This window comes from Trematomus bernacchii, unplaced genomic scaffold (genome assembly GCF_902827165.1).
Source record: "Trematomus bernacchii unplaced genomic scaffold, fTreBer1.1, whole genome shotgun sequence".
In the NCBI taxonomy this organism is placed as follows: domain Eukaryota; kingdom Metazoa; phylum Chordata; class Actinopteri; order Perciformes; family Nototheniidae; genus Trematomus; species Trematomus bernacchii.
This window is the reverse complement of record NW_022987547.1, coordinates 10,681,661-10,702,331: the sequence shown is the minus strand read 5'-3', so window position 1 is coordinate 10,702,331 and position 20,671 is coordinate 10,681,661. Positions and strand designations below refer to the sequence as shown.

Genomic DNA, 20,671 nt, shown 5'->3' with positions numbered 1-20,671 from the left:
ATCACGAGTTCTTAATTCATCTAATTTGCAAGTATTTGTCTAAATATGTCCCACCTGCTAGATATGAACTGTATATTTTCGGACCAATGAAAGTACTCTACTATTGTATGTTCTATTGATGGTGTAACATCTGAAAACATCTCAAATTGAATTCTTAACTTTAGTGACTGATCAATAGAGGGCGCCATTGCATTATTTCCATAACATGTTTTAGTTTTAATTAAGTATTTAACCTTGTACTTAATTAATCATGTGACATACTCGTACAAAGAGAGTGCTCTCTTTAATGATAAATTAACATGTGATGCTCCACTTCCTGGCTTATTATTGGTATGAACATGCATAGGTTTAATGTTAATACCCACAGCAGTAATATGACTAACATGGTGAGAGGTGGGAGCTTCATAAAGGCTGAGCATCTTGAGAATGAACATCATTTCCATTATACAACCAAACAGCATTTTATTGTCTGAACAGAGATTAATTTAGCAGTTTATATAAAAACGTTAATGCATTCATGGAAACTATGGCTGTTCAATTTCTGAATTGTTATCCATGAATAGACTTACTGGGCTCCAGTGGGGAAAACCAGGATGATGAAAACGACCAAATGAGGTTTGTGTGATGAGTCCGAGCTGCTTGATTATTATCCTCCTGACTTAAGGCTCATGGCCTACAGTGAAATCCCTGCATGATGCAATTATGGAAAACTGTAGTCTATTATCTGAAAGGGAAAAATATGTTGTTTTTTTCAGGGAATGTTTTATGACATGAAATGTTCAATCTATAGGAAAAAGTACTTGGATCAAGTACAAATATAAATAAATACAAAATACAGCCGCATTGACTATACAATATGAACATACAGTATCAAAAGTAAACGTAGCCATTATGCAGAATTGTCCCTCCCATTGTGATATACAATTATTGGGTTGTTTTAAGTTATTTTGGGAAGATACATCTATAACAATGTGTCAGATTGTATGAACTGATCATTATGTAAACAAGAATAATATTTTAGAAGTTTTCCCCCACAGCTCATTTTAGTCTTTTATTAATATCTCCATTAGGTTTATTTACTTACATTGGTGTAATTTAACTAAGTATTGTACTCAAACACAGTTTTCAGGTAGGCTACATTTTATACCTTATACTTCTACTTCAAAAATAGTCCGCAATGAGAATAATATACAACTTTGAAAATAATTACTCTGTTGAAATAGAATTCCACTGTGCAGTGTATCTCCCCCACAGTGAATCTTCCCCGGTTCCCAGGTATAAGTGAATGAAAGTATCTCCTGAGGGCAGGACTCACTGCTCTCCTCCCAGCTCCGGGTTGCATCATGCCTGGGAACTTTGCTCCAATAAGGGGCTTGCTTTGTGCTCTGGAGGGAGGCGGGTGCAGCGTTGCTATCAACAGGACGTGAGTAAAGAAAATACCCACACATGAGAAACATCACCCGCGGAGAGGTAACACTACTGGATTGGATTTCCCCCGCAAATTTGGAACAGTCCACGTGTTTATTGCGTGATTTGTGCATGGAAGGAAATCCCTAAGTGTGTTTATCGGTGTATTGTCACAGGAAAAGCGGCGCCCATATCTGTCCTTCCTGAGGACGGGGGACCTTTTTTTTGTTGTTGAATATCAACAACAATGGACTGCGTTTCCACCGGGGACTTTCTCTTGGAGACACACATATGGGATTGTAGCGCTTCAAACCCGGACGACATTCGTGTGTTTTAGTTGTTAAACGGTGTGACTGTGTCGTTGAGGAGGGTCGGCGGTTGGAGCCCGTGATGCCGGCGAGGAACAGGTACAACCTGGTGGATGATTTGGCGGACTCAAGGGTGCCGCTGCATAACGAGGAGGCGTACCAGCATGGGATTTCTTTCCAAGCCAAGGTGAAATAAAAAAGAGGGCTTATTTTGGAACCGTGTGACCACACAGGGAATTCAGTATAGTGTTGTTTTGGAGCGGAGTGGCAGGTGCACTGGAACCTTTCATCCGGTACCCAGCATGAAGTTTGAACGCATGGCATTGTACTTAACTAACTGCACAGCACACATGTGGTATATTGTTGCACGTTTTATGGAGATTGTAGTTTATGTAATCCCTAAACATTTAGATCTGTCTTTTTTGTGTGGTGCTTACCAGTACTGGTGGAAGAGGATTCAGTAGCAGTTCTACTCTAGAAATACTGAAGGAGGCTAACATTCATGCATTCAAAATTGTACTTTAAAGTAATACATTATTCTAGCACAAAATTACTTAATGTTCAAAAAGTTCTAATTATGCAAAAAGGACTAAAATCATACATATATTTCATTTATTGGCTTTTACAGAGCATTAATGTGTTCATCACTTTCTTGATGCAGCTTGTTAAGAGAGCTGAATTGAACTACGGCTGTGTACTGTAGGTTACCCAATAATAATATATCAACATAGGCTATGTGACTTGATATATTTGAGGTGATTTGTATTAATGATATTAACCTAAAAAATACTTTAGTATAAATGAAGGGAAGTAGAAGTGCAATATTTGCCTTAAAAGGTATTTGAGTCCAAGTATAAATAGCATAAAATGGAAAGACTCAAAAGTACTAGTACCTCAAAATAGAATTTAAGTAGTCTAAAGTACTTGAGTAAATGCACTTAGTTACTTTCCACTGCAGCTCAAAGTGAAGTGAATTGAGTGTATTTTCAGGTTTTCCCTAGTCATTGAATTATTAACATCTCCGAGAAGAAAGCTTGACAGTATTCTGTTTTTAGTAGCACTATTCACACAGCAATCTGCTACTTTATTATGGGCTTTCTTGATGTTTTTCTTTTCTTTCTTTTTTGAGGAGGGCAAAGAAGAGTGCAGTGGTAGAAAGGGTTACAAAAAGTGTTACTGTTGTAAAGTTCAATCACAAAACTGCTTGTACCTTCTATGCTGTTACAGTAGGACTGTTTATCAACTATGTTGCTCATCCATGTTGGTTTTCTTTCTCAATATGGCTTTATTTCAAATAATACATCCATATGCCACTATGGCAGCATGTACATATTATATCAAATGATCGTCAATTAATTAAAAAGTGCATTATTATCTAAACCATCAAACGGATTAATAAACCCCCCCCCCCCGAAAACATCTTATTTTGTGAATGGTCTGGTTTTTTTTCTACCTCTTTAGAAGCTGTTAAATGTTCAGCTGTAGTGTGTGGGATTACATCTCTGACTCTTTTTTTGTGTTTTTGTTTACTGCAGTATGTGGGGAGTCTGGACGTGCCCAGGCCCAACAGTCGGATGGAGATCGTGGCGGCCATGAGGAGAATCAGGGTAAGATGAAAACACAATGTCATGTGTGTTTAAGAGCGCACACTCCACAGTCCTGTGGTAATCTAATTTGAACTCTCTTTACAATAATGCACTAAGCACACACATCCAAAGAGTATTTGTGTCTGTCAGATGACATTTATATTGAGACCGTAGTGACGCATGCACTCACTGGCTGGACAACAGATCACGACTTCAGAGAAAGCAATGCAGGGGTGAATTCTGCAGAAAGATAAAGCAGTAAGAGATTTATTGGCTGAATACTGTGTTACCCTTTCTATAAATGTTTTTGAAAGTTCAAGGACACAGTGTGTGGGCATGTTATGGCTACCTTTGATGAAAGTCAGTCTGTTTCTTTCCTGTGGAGAGGGTAGTAGCACAAATCAAACCTTTTTAGAACTCATGAGTTTAATTTAATTTCTCGTCTGGCATTTCCTCATTCTTATTCATACTATCATATCATAGCCAGGCTTGTTGTTTTTTCTTCTTCCCATAAAGCATTAGCAGTCAGTAGTGTTACTATGGGGATCCTGTAATCATTTTTCCCTTTCATGTCCCAGTGGGTCAGCGTTTTCCTCTAGGAGCACAGTGGTATCAGAGACCTGGATGTATTCTGTAATTTAAGTGTGGCTCACTGTACTCGCTTGTTTCAGACATGACAAGGCTCTTTACCATAGCTGAGTGAATTTGCAGCATGATTTTATTTTTAAAGCTCAGCAAAGCCATAATGTGCATTTATCATCTTAGAAATGCGTGAGTTTAAAGGGGCCCTATTATGCTTTTTTAGGGTTTTCCTTCCCTGTATTTTATTATATGTTTTTGTGCATGTAAATGGTTTGCAAAGGCAAAAATGCCTCTTTTATCTCCTACACCCAAAATGCACAACAAAAAGGTCTCTGTTTGTTACAGATCCCTTAAAGGTCCCATGTCATGGCCATTTCTACTGATCATAATTCCATTGTTGAGGTCTACTAAAATAGATTTATACTGTGCAATTTTCCAAACTCACATTGGTTTCTCATACAGCATCTCTGTAAAGTATGTGTATTCACTCTCTGTCCTAAACGGCTTGTTGGAGCTCCTGCCCCCCCTCCCTGTGAGCCCAGTGTGCTCTGATTGGTCGCGAAGCTGAGAGGCTCGTTGCTGCTCGCAGCTCCTTGCAGCTGTGTGAGCTGCTGCAGGAGCAGACAGGCTTCCGTGTCGGCGTCTCGGCGATACAGGAGAACAAGCGAAACTCATCCTGAGCACACACAAACACTCACAGCCGAAGTAAAAACAATAAGTGTGGCTTGATATTGAGTAAGAAAAAGGTTTATAACGCTGTGAGCATGGGTCTGCGGAGAGCATTTCTCCGCGACCCCAACTTAGCAGCCCGAAAAACGTTTACCCATTTAAACAGTCGTGGTAGATACCTTGTTTGTTTTAAACATCATAAATACACAAACAACAATGAATACTTACAGGTTGTGTACCCGAATCTCCCGCTGGTCCAAACAAAGTAGGAACAGCATCGTTCTTCAGTGCCCTACGCTGTACATATCCGGCATGAATCCTGAAAGGTTTTGGGAAGCTTTGTTACGTGAAAGGCTGGCAGAGGGTGCGGCCATAGCTCTGGGCGTGGCTACTGGGTATCCCTACCTAGCGATACCCAGGAAGAAAACATTGGAAAATGAGAAATCTCCAACGAGGCGTTTTGGGGAGGTATTTTCTGTGTTAGAGTTTTACTCGCTACAGGGTGTATTTTGAGGGTTTTTGACTCTGCAGACCATTTACATGCAGAAAAACCTATAACACACAAGGGGACGGGTAATAACCGGAAAAGCATGACATGGGCCCTTTAAAAGATCACACCAATATATTTAAATATCTCTATTTTGAATCATTGTAATTGCAAAATCATTCAAAAACACTCGCAATTAGTTATTTATTCAAAATGTTGCAGCCCCATAATTATGAAAACTGAAAATTAGCATAATAGGACCCATTTAAGGCACAACATTCAAACTTTTTTTTTTTACAGCATTTTTGGGGAATCCTCCCATGTTCTTTTTCAACACTTTGTTTTGGCTCCTCTAGTGTAAAGGATTGAGGTTGTAGAAGGCAGTGTGAGACTGTGTATAACATCTGAGAAACCCTGCTGTTAGAGAGAGATATTTTAGGCAGAGACAGACGTGGCCAGACTGTTTATGAGTGTGTGTGTGGGCAGATAGTGTGTGTGTGTTATCTCCTAAAACTCCCAAAGCTGACAAATCAATAAAGTTGTAAACCAAACATGATCATGGAGGTGATAAACGGCAGGGCGAGGCAGAACATAAAGCAGCTGTGCAGGTATATGCAGGCAGAAAAGTTGCTTTGACTTGCTGCAAGAAAGGATTACAGGCTTTTTATATTTATTTATTTACATGATGTTGCTATTCAAAGATATACTCTCATTAGAGCTTGTATATGTCCGAGTATGATGATGCATACATGTTCTGTATCTTAAGTACCTCTTGAGGTCTAAAGAAAGCCTACATTAATAATGAATGAGTTTCTATTCTGAGGTTGCAACTCTCAGGCTATTGTATGGAATATCTTTGTTTTTAAGTCAAACAGAACCCTGCTTCATAGAGTCCCCTGTGACTAATGTGAACAGAGAGTCTGCCTGAGTGGACCGATCTATAAAAAAACAACCTCATGTATTATATATGTGTATATATAGAGTTGTGTGTTTAATGCATTCTCTGCTTACTAGAGAGATGTTACTATTTTTGGACCAGTGGATTGGCATTTTTACTGTGTCATGTTATCTTTGAATTACTTTACTTTTACTGTGGCTACAAGTGGCAATCAAAAGATAATGTAGAAATGTATTTCCTGATATTGAAATATATTTTTACTGCAAAAAAAAGTGAGAAATGTTCATCCTACATTTTGTAGGCTAGATTAAGGAGTAAAGGCATCAATCTAATGAACATTGAGAAGTAAATAAAAAGGCTAAATCAACATTGAGTTGAACACGGGTCTGTTTTTATTTCTTGTGAATCAAGTTTTTTATCCAAAGATGGAAACTGTGGTTTTATAACTTCTTTTGAAAGTTGCATTGTCTCATTTCTTCAGTCAGGTACTGCCTTGTAGAATCAATAGTACGCCTGGTGTGTGTTTGTGTGTGGCCCCGGGTTTTGAAACACATTGGAAGCACAGATTGTTTCTTGTGGCCAAACTCTTCTTTAGGGTGACCCCTCCCACACTGTGCCTACACTGAGTGAATGCAAACACATTTAGAGGGTGGGCGTGCGCTCTGCGTTGGCTGCCAAGTTAAACGTGATTAGCTTTGTGCAGCTGAATATTGACTGGCCTTCCTGACTCTCGCCTCATCTCTTTTCACTGAAACCTTGTCTTTATTTAAAAAAAGAAGCACAACCATTTAGCTGAGGGACTGAGTGTGGAGGAGAGTGATTAAAGAGAGTGGGGAATGAACTGATGGCACTGAGGAGAGAGACTAGAGTCCTGAAATCAAGAGGGGTTGTTGGCTGGCAGAGCCGAAGTCGTTTCATCTCCCTCAACTAATCTGTTTAGTCTCAGTGGATGTGAGGAAACAGAGCAGCCTGATCCTCGCTGAACAAACACTGAATCTGGGTTTGACAGTGCTAGTTCAGTCAAGTCCTCACACACCTGCCATTCCCACAGCGAACAAAGAGAAAAAGACACAATTTTGTATCCTGTGGATCTTTTCAGAGTTGTGTTTTGTTAAACCTTCTCCCATTATGTCTGATTGGTCCTACTGTGCTGGTTCATAATAATCACTTTCATTCAGTTTGACCGGTGGCTTAGAAACCGCCCCAGTAGTGAGTTCACTTAGTATTTGCACGTATGAATGTGTGTGTGAGCTCCAGTGCTTTATAATAGAGAGACCCCTTGCATTGTAACGACCTCCACAATTGATTAACGAGGCTGAATGATAAGAGCTGCATCCCACACGGAGAGATTTGGTGTAGTCGCTCACAGCTCACTGCTTTGGAAAAGGCATGTCCTGGAATTTCCTTGGGAAACAAGCAGGCCGATGTCTCCTCTACAAAAAAATGTTAAGGACATTCTCGCCTCCTCACCCCTTTCAAACCCCTTCTCCATCCATCGATGTTTGCTTTCCATCTCCTCACTCTCCTCCTACCAGAATAGACTGTCTCAATTGAGCACATCTCTGCTATCTCCTCAGTGCTGACAGGAATAGATTTAGGCTGAGGGCAGGCTGTGCATGCCTCCCTTTGAATTTTCATCGGCTCTAATGGGATTTTAAGCCTCCCTCGTGTCCGTCAGGATGCAGCCTCCGTCCTCTCGCTGCCAAGAGTCTTGCTGGAAATTGCCTGGCTCCCTTTGGTCCCATTGGTTATCCGGACATCTCAAGTTGGAATATTTCTCTGTCGTGCAAGAAAAAAGCAAACCATACCGTTTTTAGGGTTCCTCTATTTCAGTATAGTGCTGTTGAGCCTGTATCAGTTTTTTTAGAGAACTGTCATGACACAGAAGTCAGGAGCAGATCTTTGACTGCCAAGAGGAATGAAGTGAGAAAACAGGCAGTAGTTTTACCTTTTTTGTGTCAATTTTTTCAAAAACTTTAGTGGACAAAAACAGCTCAGAGAAGCAAATACAGTTACATATTTGTAAATTCTGGCATGCAAATATTGGCATAACATCTTTCCATTGTATACTTTGCTTGAGGATTTTGTCAACTAAAACCCCATGAGATGCTTTAACAGCCAAATAATCAAGCAAGGCTAAGGCATGTGTGTTTAATATTAACCATCTTGTTTCTCTTCTCTATGGGACCACCTGTCACTCACTCATACAGCACTGTGGCAGCAGTCAACTCTATTTGCCTGCAGACAAAATAAATAACTTCCACCAGAGGAACAGAGAAATATCCATATTTCACTTTCACCGTAGGCAATATTTCTCTAGGTATCAAACTGTCTTACTTTATATTCACTCAGGGAGACTGAATATGCTAAATTTCCTAACAGCTGTTGCATAGTTGAATATCTTTCTGTTATCGTGGACTCGTATTGACCATTATCGGTGCCAAACAATATGGTGAACGATAATCCCACCTTATGTTTACTGTCAATCACATTTTTGTTTAACAATGACACATCCTGCATGTCCCAGAAACCAGGGGGAGAAATGAGAGCACAGATTAACTCGTGGGGGGTAACAGATCTTAAGCAAAGTGAGGACGAATGGAAGGGTGTTGTTCTATGTGCACTCACATGTGTGAAAGTGGGATATGCACTATTTAGGGGAGGCATGACACATATTTGGTGGGGGGGCATTGTTTTCACTTTGTATTCATGGAAGCTTAATGGCAGATGTACAAGAGCATAGTGGCTGACCTATATGTGTACTGGATCAGACGTGATTTTAGCTTTGAAAGGGGCGCAGCTACTCTTTGTTTAACCGAACCCCCAGAGAAAGGGGGGGCCCCCATTCTTCTTTACAAATAATTAATTCACAATACATGATCAGTGTTTTAAAGTGAAGTGCTGCATGATCTGCTCTGTTAAGACCCGGTCACACCAGAAAGTGGCACAGTATATGTATGTGGACTTGGCAATATTTTCAGTATATTTCAAGATTTTAGTATTCAATAAAGTTATCTAAAGTAATCATGACAAGCAAATTATAAGGAACATTTCCCAAAATGTGTGATGTAATTTCTTTTTAGGAAATATAATTTGAAGATTGTTTTATTTAGGCAACTTTACTTTAACGGTGTACATATTCAAATATCTATTTATTTTCTCTATTATTAGAATTATAATCTTTGCACTGAAGTACTTTACTACTTTAATTACTTTACTTTGAAGTAATTTATAAGAGAAATTACTCAGGAAAAACTGATCAACATTTCCCAACTTTTTCTGACATTTCATAGACCAAACAACTAATCCATTAATCAAGAAAACAATCAACAGATTAATTGACAATAAGAACATGTTGTAAGTTGCAGTCCAACATGCTCAATTGCAGCATTTCCATTGTAATCTACAGATTTCTTCACAATTGTTTTTTTTAAATGCTGGTGTGACCCAGCCCCCTATTTTAACTTTACTTTAAACCTAATGCTGCACACTGTAAATTAGCCGACACCCGCACTCTACTGTATGGGAAACACCATTTTATTTTGCCAGCAGACAGTGGAGTCACAAAAACATGACCTCAGTTAATGCATTCCTGCTGAGGTGGAATTTTTAATTGTAACTTTTTTTTAAAGTGCATTTGGTGCATTTCCACTTAAGTTAAAGGGCCCATGTCATGGCCATTTCCACTGATCATAATTACATTGTTGAGGTATACTAAAATAGATTTATACTGTGCAATTTTCCAAACTCACATTGGTTTCGCATACAGCATCTCTGTCAAGCATGTGTATTCAGCAGTATTCACTTTCTCCACTAAACCACTCGTTGGAGCTCTTGCCCCCCCCTCCCTGTGAGCCTAGTGTGCTCCGATTGGTCAGCTCGGCCACTCGTTCTGATTAGTCAACCACCAGAGAGGCTGCGCCCATGTCTAATGGCGCATTTCCACTACACGGTCGGCCTCGGCCACACTCGGTACGGCTCGGTACGGCTTGGCCGCGTTGGGCCTTAACAGGGCCGACTCACTTCATGCTGCGCTTCCATTACAGTTTAGGAACTGGGGTAGTTACTATAGTAACGCAGTGTAGGCGGAGCCGTGACGTCATCTTCAATGAGAAATCCAGAAACACAACACAGCGGTTAGCTGTGAGCACTCAGAGCTCACAGCTCCTTATATATGATCAGAAACTCGACAAAAGTTAAACAAGTACACACCACAGACTGCCTGTGTCATGGTGAATACAGTCGCTGCTTTATTTATGTCTGTATAGGCCGTTGTTGTGAGTGTGGACGGTCGGGGCATATACTGCGTTAGCTTAGCCAATCTCCATCTAGAAAAACACGAATTTTAAAAGGTTTTTCGCCTGCCGTCTGTCTGCAGACTTGACAAAGCATTAATTCATGGTTTTTACTAACCGGTATCAGTATGTTGTTACTTCGGCATCATCATTAAATCACGGTCAAATATGTCCATCTTGTTGTAGTTCTAGCCCTCTTGCCAGCGCTCCTCTCTCTAGTTTAGCATACTCAGCCCGACTCAGCCCTGTTTGTTGGCCCCGATAGAACCACAATTTTCTAGGGCCAGAAAAGAGGGGAAAAAGTGGCCCCGCGCCGTGCCGCGCCGGAACGAGGCCTAGTGGAAGCACAACCAAAAAAGGGGACGGCACGACACGGCACGCTTAAAGCGAGCTACGCGCTGCAATGGAAATGCGCCATAACAGTGCTTTTCCCGGCTGCTCTCAGCGTAACATCAGTCTTATCATGGCGTCGGCACAGCCGTATATTTTATATACATATATATTTTTAACTGTTGTTATAGAAGAGTGTGACGGCCCCAGGGCCTTTGTCTTACGATGGGGTGGAGCTGAAGAGGCTAATCAGCACGATCACGGACACCTCCGGACACTACGGCCCCAGTCTCTCTCCAAAGCGGCTGCAGGAAGACTAACTCTGCGATCCTCTCAACCACCTATCTCTGCATTTACCACAATAAATGTGCCGTGGTTTTGTAAACTCGTGTATGTCTCCTTGTCTTTGTGGCCTACGAGCCGCTCATAACAAAGAGTAAGTTATTTTTACCCGTTATAAACTACTACTGTTTGATGAGAAATCAAATCATGGTTTACTATATATGAATTCAGGGAAGAAAGGATAGGCCTACTAAGTATTTCCATTAAACTTTATTTTTAGAAATGTACAAAATGAACATAAATATACATATATACACGGTATATCATCCATTCCTCCTCCTCGCATCTTGCCTGCGCACAGTCGGTGTGGTGCCTTTTAGCACGACGCCTCAGTAGTAGTAGAAGTGCCTTTTAGCACGTCATGGATTGTCCGCCAGGATCTGGCTGGACGAAATCAAATGCAAATCACAAAATATTAGAGAAACTTAGTTGTTTTAGATTCGTTAGTAGTAGTTGTGTAATGAACAGCTTGCCTGCTAATATGCTAACCTAGCTTTGTTTACCTTGGTAGCTAACACGATATGAACGTTAGCTTGGAGGAAAGGCAACTATAATGCAGTGTAATAAAACTACTATGAACAAAAGCTAGTGGTTCATATTAGGCTAGCAATAACGTGTTTATAATTGCAATCGTATACGGGTATTCTGCTACCATACAATGTAACTTGCATGAATACATTGTTTTGCGCTAGCATACAGCTAGCCTCGTTAGCTACATGCAGTATATGTACGGTCACAATGTACGGTAAATCACAGTACAGTATACTGTATGAGTATTCCGTGTGTGTGAATGCAGACATTCTCCTGCTATGAGATACATGTATGCAAGGCCATCTGCTGATATTAGAGTTGATATATGGAAACTCTAGCAACTTAGTTAGCACAGTTAGCACTGTGTCAATGGCTTAGCAGTCCAACACAGTTTACACATTTAAACAGTCTTGTTTGATAAATACACAAATAACAATGCAAACTTACAGGTTGTGTACCCGGATCTTCCCCTGCTCCAAACGGTCCAAACAAGCTGTGCATATCCGGCCTCAAACTGGGCAATGTTTTGGAAGCTTTCGTCTGTGAAATGCCGGTTCTTCGAACCTCTGGAGGAGGAACACGCCGCTGCTGGTGTGGCCATAGCTCTTCGGGATTGGTCCATTTAGTTCCGGGTACCGCATGACATCAGGCGGTACCCGGAAGAATCAAATGGGCAGTGACGTATCTCCAACGAGGCGTTTTGGGGAGGTATTTTCTGTGTTAGAGTTTTACTCGCTACAGGGTGTACTTTGAGGGTTTTGACTCTGCACACCGTTTACATGCATAAAAACCTTCATAACACACAAGGGGACGGGTAATAACCGGAAAAGCATGACATGGGAGCTTTAATGTTTCATCGTGTATCTTATTTTTTTGTGCTGATTTCATAAGGTTTTTTTCAAACTGTTGTGTGTATGTGTGTTTTGGATAAATACGCTGAAGGGACAGCAGGTCTTTGCTCACATGGATGGACAGACAGGTGGTGAGTGGTCCCTGCCTCCATAACCAGCATAATGTTGCACACACACACACACACACACACGTACACACACACACACACACACACACACACACACACACACACACACACACACACACACACAGGCTTATGCTTACATCATCTCCCCTCAGGCGCTGCTGTGTCTTTCAGTCCAACAATTAGTCAAGTCTTATACACTCGGATCTCCCCACGCTCACCCAAAACGACACCCATGCTTAGGACAAGACATTTCTAAAGCCAGGAACTCCATCCTGCTGCACAGCCTGAAGGCACCATTTCTTCAAAGACATTCCCTGACCATCGCTCTCTTCAGCCTTAGCAATCTCAGGATCTTTGTATTGGATACATAAACATAAAGGTTGTTATTTGTAGTATTTCCAGACTTGAAAATATAATTTTCTAAAAGTAACACAACACAGATGTTGGATAAAACCTTCCAAATCTAATGTTGGCATTGTCAAACCAGGTCAGCTGTGTTATTTGTTCTCTGTTTTGGACAATTGCAATATGTCAGCAAGTCAAAGCTTATAGTTGTGTAAAGTGTAAAGGTCCCAAAAGAGCTCATAGCCAGAAACTGATTATATGAACAGTCATCTGTTACTGCCAGCTGCACAGCCTGCTGTAGCTTATCTTGAGTACAAACACAACTTAAATCAACAGACCAGACATGTGTGTGTGTGTGTACTGTGTGTACTGTGTGTGTTCCTTCACCTGTACATTATATCTGCAGTTATGTGAGTGCAATTTGGAGTGTTTATATGTCCTTGGGTTTGCACAGAATAATGGATTATGAACTGTAAAGGCAGAAAAGGTGTGTATATTTACAAATGGTGGGCAAACAAATAGGAACATTTAACAATTCGATGCTAAGCAGAATCATCTTCCCTACACATTTAATTTGGATATTTCTGTTAGGTCTGCAGTGTATTTGTTTGTAACGGCATCTGTCGAGAAAGAAAGGTTGGTCGGTTAGTCCATCCACCGCATTACTCCAGACTGCAATATCTCAACAGCTATGTGATGGATTACCAGGACATTCTCTATAGGCATTCATGTAACCCAGAGGATGAATCCTACTTCCTTTTATGAACCCCCGACTATTGATTTGATGGACCAAGAGGTTGACATTTGTTGTTTTAGGTGAAACATCTCAAGCATTAAGGTTCAAGGTTCTTTATTTGTCAAACGAGACATTATGAGACATATTCCTGGGACAGTTCTTATAACATTCATGTTTCCCATTGGCTGAATTGCAATGACTACAGTGATCAGCTTTTTTCCCCCTGGCAACATCTTGCCCAATACTTTGGCTTTATTTTCTGTATAAAGCTGGTTGGCAAAAGCTGGTATGCAAGCATGCTAACCAACTAAGTGAGTAAACATACAAACATTAGCTGAATCTGCGCCAAACCTACAGAGGTCAGTGCTTGACATGCTACTATAAGAACCATAACTGTTTGTGTCTCTTTTCTTTTTCCTTTCTAGTGACTGTGTCTATATTAAGACAAGGTAATTCTCCGGTCTGTAAATTTACAAATTTGACTCGGTCACCGAGATTGTCCCAACAGATTTGAATTGGAGTAGAATTTCATGTTGGTTTTCCTCAGCTTGTCTTTTGATGGATGGTACTCTTGAGCATGTCTTCCCTCTCGCTATTATCCTGCAAATCTGAACTAACCACAAATGTCAGGCTGCTCCTTAGGTGTCCCTGGCAACCAGCTCTGCCACAAAACATGTTTCTCAACTCCTTTTTCAGATTTGGGATAGGCTTAAAGTTTGCTGCAGATACAGAAACTAACCCTGTTTTGATTTGTCATGGATATATGTGATTACAGCTGCACAGTAGCATTAATAGAAGCAGCATTATTTGTTGGTATTCAGTTTTGCAGAACACTCATTATTTGTATACCTTTTCACACAAATTAAAGCACTTTTCACTTATTCTCCATATTAATCAAAATAAACATGAGCAGGTGAGCAAGTCACACTCCTCTGCCTGGAGGCATGTTTTATTAGCATGAGTAGACAGATCATCTAGGCCCGTTGTATTATGGTTACGTTTGTTGGATAATGATTGAGAAAAGTGCTGCAGGCTTTTGAGCTGGCAGTTAGGCTGCCCTACTTCTACACTTTTTTTGGAGTCTTGTGTGTAGTGTCTTCTCATCTCGTTCCAGCGTGCTACATAGCAACACTCAAAGTTTTCTTCTCCTGCTCTGATATCCTTCAACCTTCCGATCCTCCCTCCTGATTCTCCCCTTCAACTTTCTTTCATTGTGGCTGTATTTACTCTGTTCCCCTTCTCTTGTGTCAATTCTGTGTTGGTTTAAACATGCAGGAAGCAGTCAGGGTTTAAAAGCTTTGCTACTGACTTCCTCTTGTCAACACCTCCATTAACCTGTCATTCAATCCATACTTTTATAGCTGGAACATCTTCCTACTGACTATTGGAATACCCTTAGTGAAGCAATATCATGTTTTTCATATGGAGACACAGCAGAAGCCTAATTGATAGTCAACTGATCCTCCCCTCACCTGACCCTCCTCACAAGGATGTGAATACAGGGTTTTGTCTAAACCGGGTAACAGGGGCGCTGTGCCTCTTATTTTCGGTGTGCGCCCTCGTGCCAAAATGCAGATCTTCACCGTAAAATGTTGTTTTTCCAGAAAACAATATTTGTGTTAGTTTGAAACTGTATAATTACTCCAAAAATATGAAAAACTTGTCAAATAGACCGTTGGACCGCAAAGACAGCTTTGTTTTTACGGATCGCCATCTTGTATATGGGCGTCATGTTCTGGCGAGAATTGATATATCTTAGATCAGCGCCCTCATATTACATTTTTCTAGAATAATGACCTGGAATAGACTTTACATGGATGTGAATCCTAGATGCACATTTTCATCCAGTATCTTTAGTTACATTACATTTTTCGTTTAGCTTAGACTTCCAAAACAACTTAGCCTAAGTGCAATAAACCATAAAGATTCAAACTTGGAACAGCAAAAAAAGTGCAGATATATTTGCTGTCCTGATATCAATCAATTGTAATTGTAAGTGCACAAGCATGACATAATGGTTGCTTATTACAAATACTAGGGATGGTAATACATGTAAACGTACTAACAAAAATAATTAAATCTAAATGATTCCCAGGAAAGAAATGGAAAAGAGATGGCATTTTTAACTACACTACATAATGGAGACTCTGCAAACACACATTCATTTTCACAACTATCTCACTTGTTTTCTCACTTGTCACTTGTATCTTGCTTGTTCCTTACAAAAGCCATTGTGTAACAATGACACATTGGGTTTTTGTGAGATTATGTGCTGGACTTTTTCTTGGCTAGGCAAACAAAAAAGATGTATCTGATTTGCCACTGATTTTCCATTGTGTTTTTCTAGTCATGATTTTTTGCTGGGTTTATCAAAATTATAGATTTGATGCAAAAAAGACTATCATATTTATTTATCTATGACTGAATTGTACTTTTCACCATTGCGTCAAAGTAAGCTGTTTCTAAAATTGAAGTTTGAGGTGTAAAGAGTAAATACATTAACCTTTTATACATTGGGTGCACTCTACATCTACTATTTGCCACTCAGTCTTTCTGTTGTCACTAAAACCTTCATTCTATCTGTTGAATTTGATGGATGTGTGGTTCCTGGATGCTTTTAGGAATCCATGACTTGTCAGTGGGATTGTGTTTTTGGCTTCAGTCCGTTGGGGGACACACAATGGTTGCTGCCTGTTATCCTCTAATTGGATACATGATGTGAGCAAACTGCTGCCGCTCACCCCACGGACTCTAAACTGCTCCATCCACACAGCCGCTAACAGGATAACGTATTCTCTGCAGTCCAGATGACAGGGCTAATGTGACTGTCACTCAGATGAACAGAACCTTGCTCTCACAGAGGACCATGTCCCTGTCTGTCAAACTCTGTCCAATTACTAATGTCTGAAACTGAGGCAGCATCGTTTTTTCAATCAAAGCTGCATTTCCAGGTTTTTTTATTCTGACATTGTTCTTGCATCACAGCAGCTCCATTTGAAAGATTAACAAAGACAAATATTAAGACAGGATACAAGGGAACAGACATTTAGCATAACATCATGATCACTGAAGAGTAACAAGCTTAAGACCTTCTATTGTACTTTAGACCTTGGATTTAATTATGTATTTAATTTTAGGATTGACTGGTGCACAAAAGAATGCTTCAGTCTTACTTTATTGCAAAAGGCCGGACCTTGTATCTCCGATTTGATGGTAACAATTCATATTCACTGTTCAGGACAAGGTTGGGGTCAGAGACGATGTTGCCTCAATATGTTATTATGGTAGTCTGGTTTATAGAGTCTTTCAAAAGGTTGACCTACAATCTTTGACAAGATTTTCAACTGGTGGAACAGTTTTGACTTTAAATACTTAACTTTATATTATTTATATAACACACCGCTCAGCATTTTTTTTAGAAGTTGTTTTGCTGAATTCATTGTTATCTTCATTTGCATCAACCCGTCAGGGCAGAAAAGCTGAATATATAACGAGGGAGGAGACAACCCATACACCATCTAATCATATGCACTGGAGGCATTAGCATATTTTTGGAGTGGAATCTCAATTGCCCAAACTCTGTACTTTCTTCATCTTTCTTTTTTGCTTCCTTTGAATATTTTGATCCCAATTGGATTTCATTATAATCTTTTGCTTGTCTGGTTCTGTGCGTTTTGGGTTATAATAAAGCCTGCGCTCCTCTGATCTCTTTCTTGTCTTTCTGTCAGGTTGTCTCTGTCTTCCCTTGCCACCCCCCTACAATACATCAAATAGGAGTGTGTCGTGACTTCCCAACATTATCCTGGCTCCATTATCCCAGCTGAAAATGCTACTGAGCTGACCTTCTCTAACAACATTTTGCCACAGTTACAAAGGATATGAGACAAAGAGATCTCTGTCACCAAACGTCTGTCACTTTTGGACTAAATGACACCAGCTTAATATCTCTGAAGGGTCTACGGCTTCTATAGTCTTGTTTTTGAGTAATAACATCACGAAGATCGTACAGTAATCATCATTGTTATCGCACTGCGTCCTGATTACTGTTCATCTCTCAAGTCCTTTGATTCTGCACAAAAGGAATTCAGTGCTTTTGATCTATTTGATTGCCTTTAATTCACTGCAATGCATTACTGTTTGAAAGTCACAGAGCCTCAGCAATAGTGATTTTAATTGGTGGCCTTCTAACTAGGGCTGGGCGAGATGAAGAAAATCATATCACAATATTTTTGACTAAATACCACTATCGATATTGTGACAATATTTTATTTTTGATTGTTATTTCTTTACAAAATATATACACAATTATAATTGAGATAACTAATCATCAGTAATATTGATTTAATGAGTAAAGGCAATTCCTCGAGTGGTGCAGTAATGAGTCCTTAAACCCTGAAAATACTTTTATCACTTCTGATTCCCTCATCTTTTTTTTGAGGTGTTGGTGATTAGAAGCCTGAAATAACATCTCTAGTTAACCCAAGTTTACGAGATGTTCATGTTTTGTTTTATCAGATAAAATACGACATTAAAAAATCCCCCTGTGATGTCCGAAGCTACAATAGTCTGTTAATTCAGAAAAATACCACTTTACTGTGATGTAGCCATTAAAACCAGAAAAAGACAACAATTCCCATTTAAGAAGATCCAAAATCTAAGACAATATCTAGTCTCATATCAGAATATTTAGATTATGTCCATATATTGCCCAGCTTTACCACCTACTTGGCTTGTTTTTTTGTTGTTGACATTTTGTGAGTTTTACCATTATTTATCTTACTTTGGTCCATGGAGTAGGGCTGCATGATATATCGTGTCGTGACGATAATCGCGATATGCGCATGCGCGATATTCACATCGCAGGACGTGCAATATTAAGTAGGCAAATGAACTCAAACACGTCATGTTACAATTCTTTTGCTGCTTGCTACAAAAGGAAAACTTGCACGGCTCTCATGTCAGGGGTACTTGAGTGAGTGACATGCAGGCTCTGCATGCACAGCAAACCACCAATCACAATCAAATCTCCAAAGCAAACGGACCCGGTGATTAAATGTAAAAACACTGTATAAAGTAGTTTCATGTGTTTCTCCAGGGCAGTTCGGCGCTGCTAACCGAGCTAGCTCAGCTTGTTGCTCTGATATCCAGACGTCCGTGACTAAAATCCTTCATCCGGTTAAATATAGTTAAAAAAATACCAATTGTATAGCATTAAAGTTGAAGAAAGGATGGTTTGCGGACAAAAAAAAAAGTATTTTCTTCAATTCCTGTATTTCTTCATATCGCAATATATATCGCAGGGGGGGAAAAATCGCAATGTCAGTTTTTTCCAATATTGTGCAGCCCTACCATGGAGGGATGCACATTTGGATATGGGACAAAAAGACAGACAGCTGTCAGTAGAGGGGAGCTGACAGTCATCAATCAGAGCCATGTGGTGGCACACTTTACCCAACCTTCTGTTGTCATGCCTACATGAATACTGGAAGAGCTGTCTCCGTCCTCTCAGACACAGATTTAAGCTACTCAGTCATCATTGAGCTTCATGAAAGCTCTCTCACACTCCTAAAGCCTCTTCTAAGGGGCTTTTTGGGGCCAGGTTTGCATGTAAGGCACAGATGGCGCCCCTGATTGACACCCCGTGTTTACCCCCTGAAAAAAGGGTTAACGTGTGGTTAATCATGCGGTTGCATTTGGCCTCAAACCTGTCATTGTTTTAGTAAACCGTTCGTCACCTACTTACTCCTTCTCCCTGGTTTCCTTTCATCACCTACCTCTTTCACACCAGCTGTAGTCTGTCATTTCCTGTGTTCACATTTGTGCTTTCCTCTTGTCCACATATAAGTTACGTTAAAAATCCATTATATATCCTTTTTATATGTCAATATACACTAAAGTCACTCGTTAACGTTGATCTCTTTATTTGAGCACTGAAAGAATAAACTGGTTATCCTTAAAAAATCCTCCTTATTTAAGCCTTTTGGAAAATAATATAACCTTAAGGGTATTGTAGCTGCACCTTAAAATGATATCCCTTATTAATTGATTCATATTTTGTCTCTCTTTGATTCAAGGTGTTGGTTTCAAATGTCTTGTTTTGTGCGACAAACATTCCGAAACCTCAATATATTGGGTTTTATAATGACATAAAACGCAGACATTTTTTGAATTTTCTAATTTGAGGAACAGCAACCAGAGCATGTTATAGTTTTCCCTCTTAAAAATGAACAAAACCATTTTTAGAAAGAACTTCGGCTTGACTGGCAAATTAACTGGCAATGATATATCATAACATTAACATGCTGTGTTTCTTTTCAAGACCCTAGAAGCTCCTGCCCTAACTAGAGGCCATTACTGTGTGTTTACAGTATATGGGTGTAGATGGTTGACGGTTACCCCCCTGCACTGGCTCCTGGGGGGGATTTTAGAGCCTGTGATCTGACAGCGTTGGTCTGTAATCCTATTACTCTGACTGCTGCTCTAACAGACTCCTGAATGGACAGAGCATTGCTCAGCATCTCTGTAACACCAAGGTCCCTAGGTTCACCTACAGCTGAAAGATGCCCTGTTGCCCCAGAGCTTTTCCTTATTCCTCAGCCTCCCAGTGAGGCCACTTTTATAAAAACAGATGGTTTTCAGTTTTAATTGATCTCTTAAAAAGGTTTTTCCACATCAGTACACACTAACTGAGGCACAAATACTTCTTCTTTAGTAGATCAATGTTGAATGAAACCCAGGCAGTCTCACATGTTGGGCCAATTAAGCACTTTACTGAAATGAAACTACATACAAGCATTATAAAAAGCAGTGGCATACCTCGCTTAGCAGGTTTTTTATCCACTACTATTACGGGATTATTAGGAGATGTTTTAAACAAGATGGTGCCTTGTTTCAAAATGCATTAAATACTCAGTTTTGAATTATAATTGATGTCCTGGTATGTTTTTTTCTGCATTAAAAAACCTTAAAAATACATTGATTCCTTTTCGCACTCAAAAAGCAAAGTCTAAGAATACACAAATATGAATTGTCCTTCATCTCTGACAAATACTTCTCAGTGTAAATGCACCAGTTTCAGCTCTGGACCATGATTGGCTTTCAATGTTATTGTGATGTCAAAAAAGATGGTCATAGGTGCACGCCTTAAACTCATATTGAAAATAACAGAGAGTGGTC

The 20,671-nt window shown here is 39.9% G+C and overlaps 1 protein-coding gene across 1 annotated transcript in view; it reads left to right on the top strand.

The window, feature by feature from the left end:
- The first annotated feature begins 1,436 nt into the window (after nt 1-1,436).
- si:dkey-34e4.1 (carboxyl-terminal PDZ ligand of neuronal nitric oxide synthase protein) overlaps nt 1,437-20,671 on the top strand; it is a 58,851-nt gene continuing 39,616 nt past the window's right edge. Inside the window, exons 1-2 of the mRNA XM_034122658.1 lie at nt 1,437-1,902; nt 3,251-3,322. Coding sequence (XP_033978549.1) covers nt 1,798-1,902; nt 3,251-3,322 — 177 coding nt within the window. The 5' untranslated portion in view covers nt 1,437-1,797. The remainder of the gene's footprint in view (nt 1,903-3,250; nt 3,323-20,671) is intronic.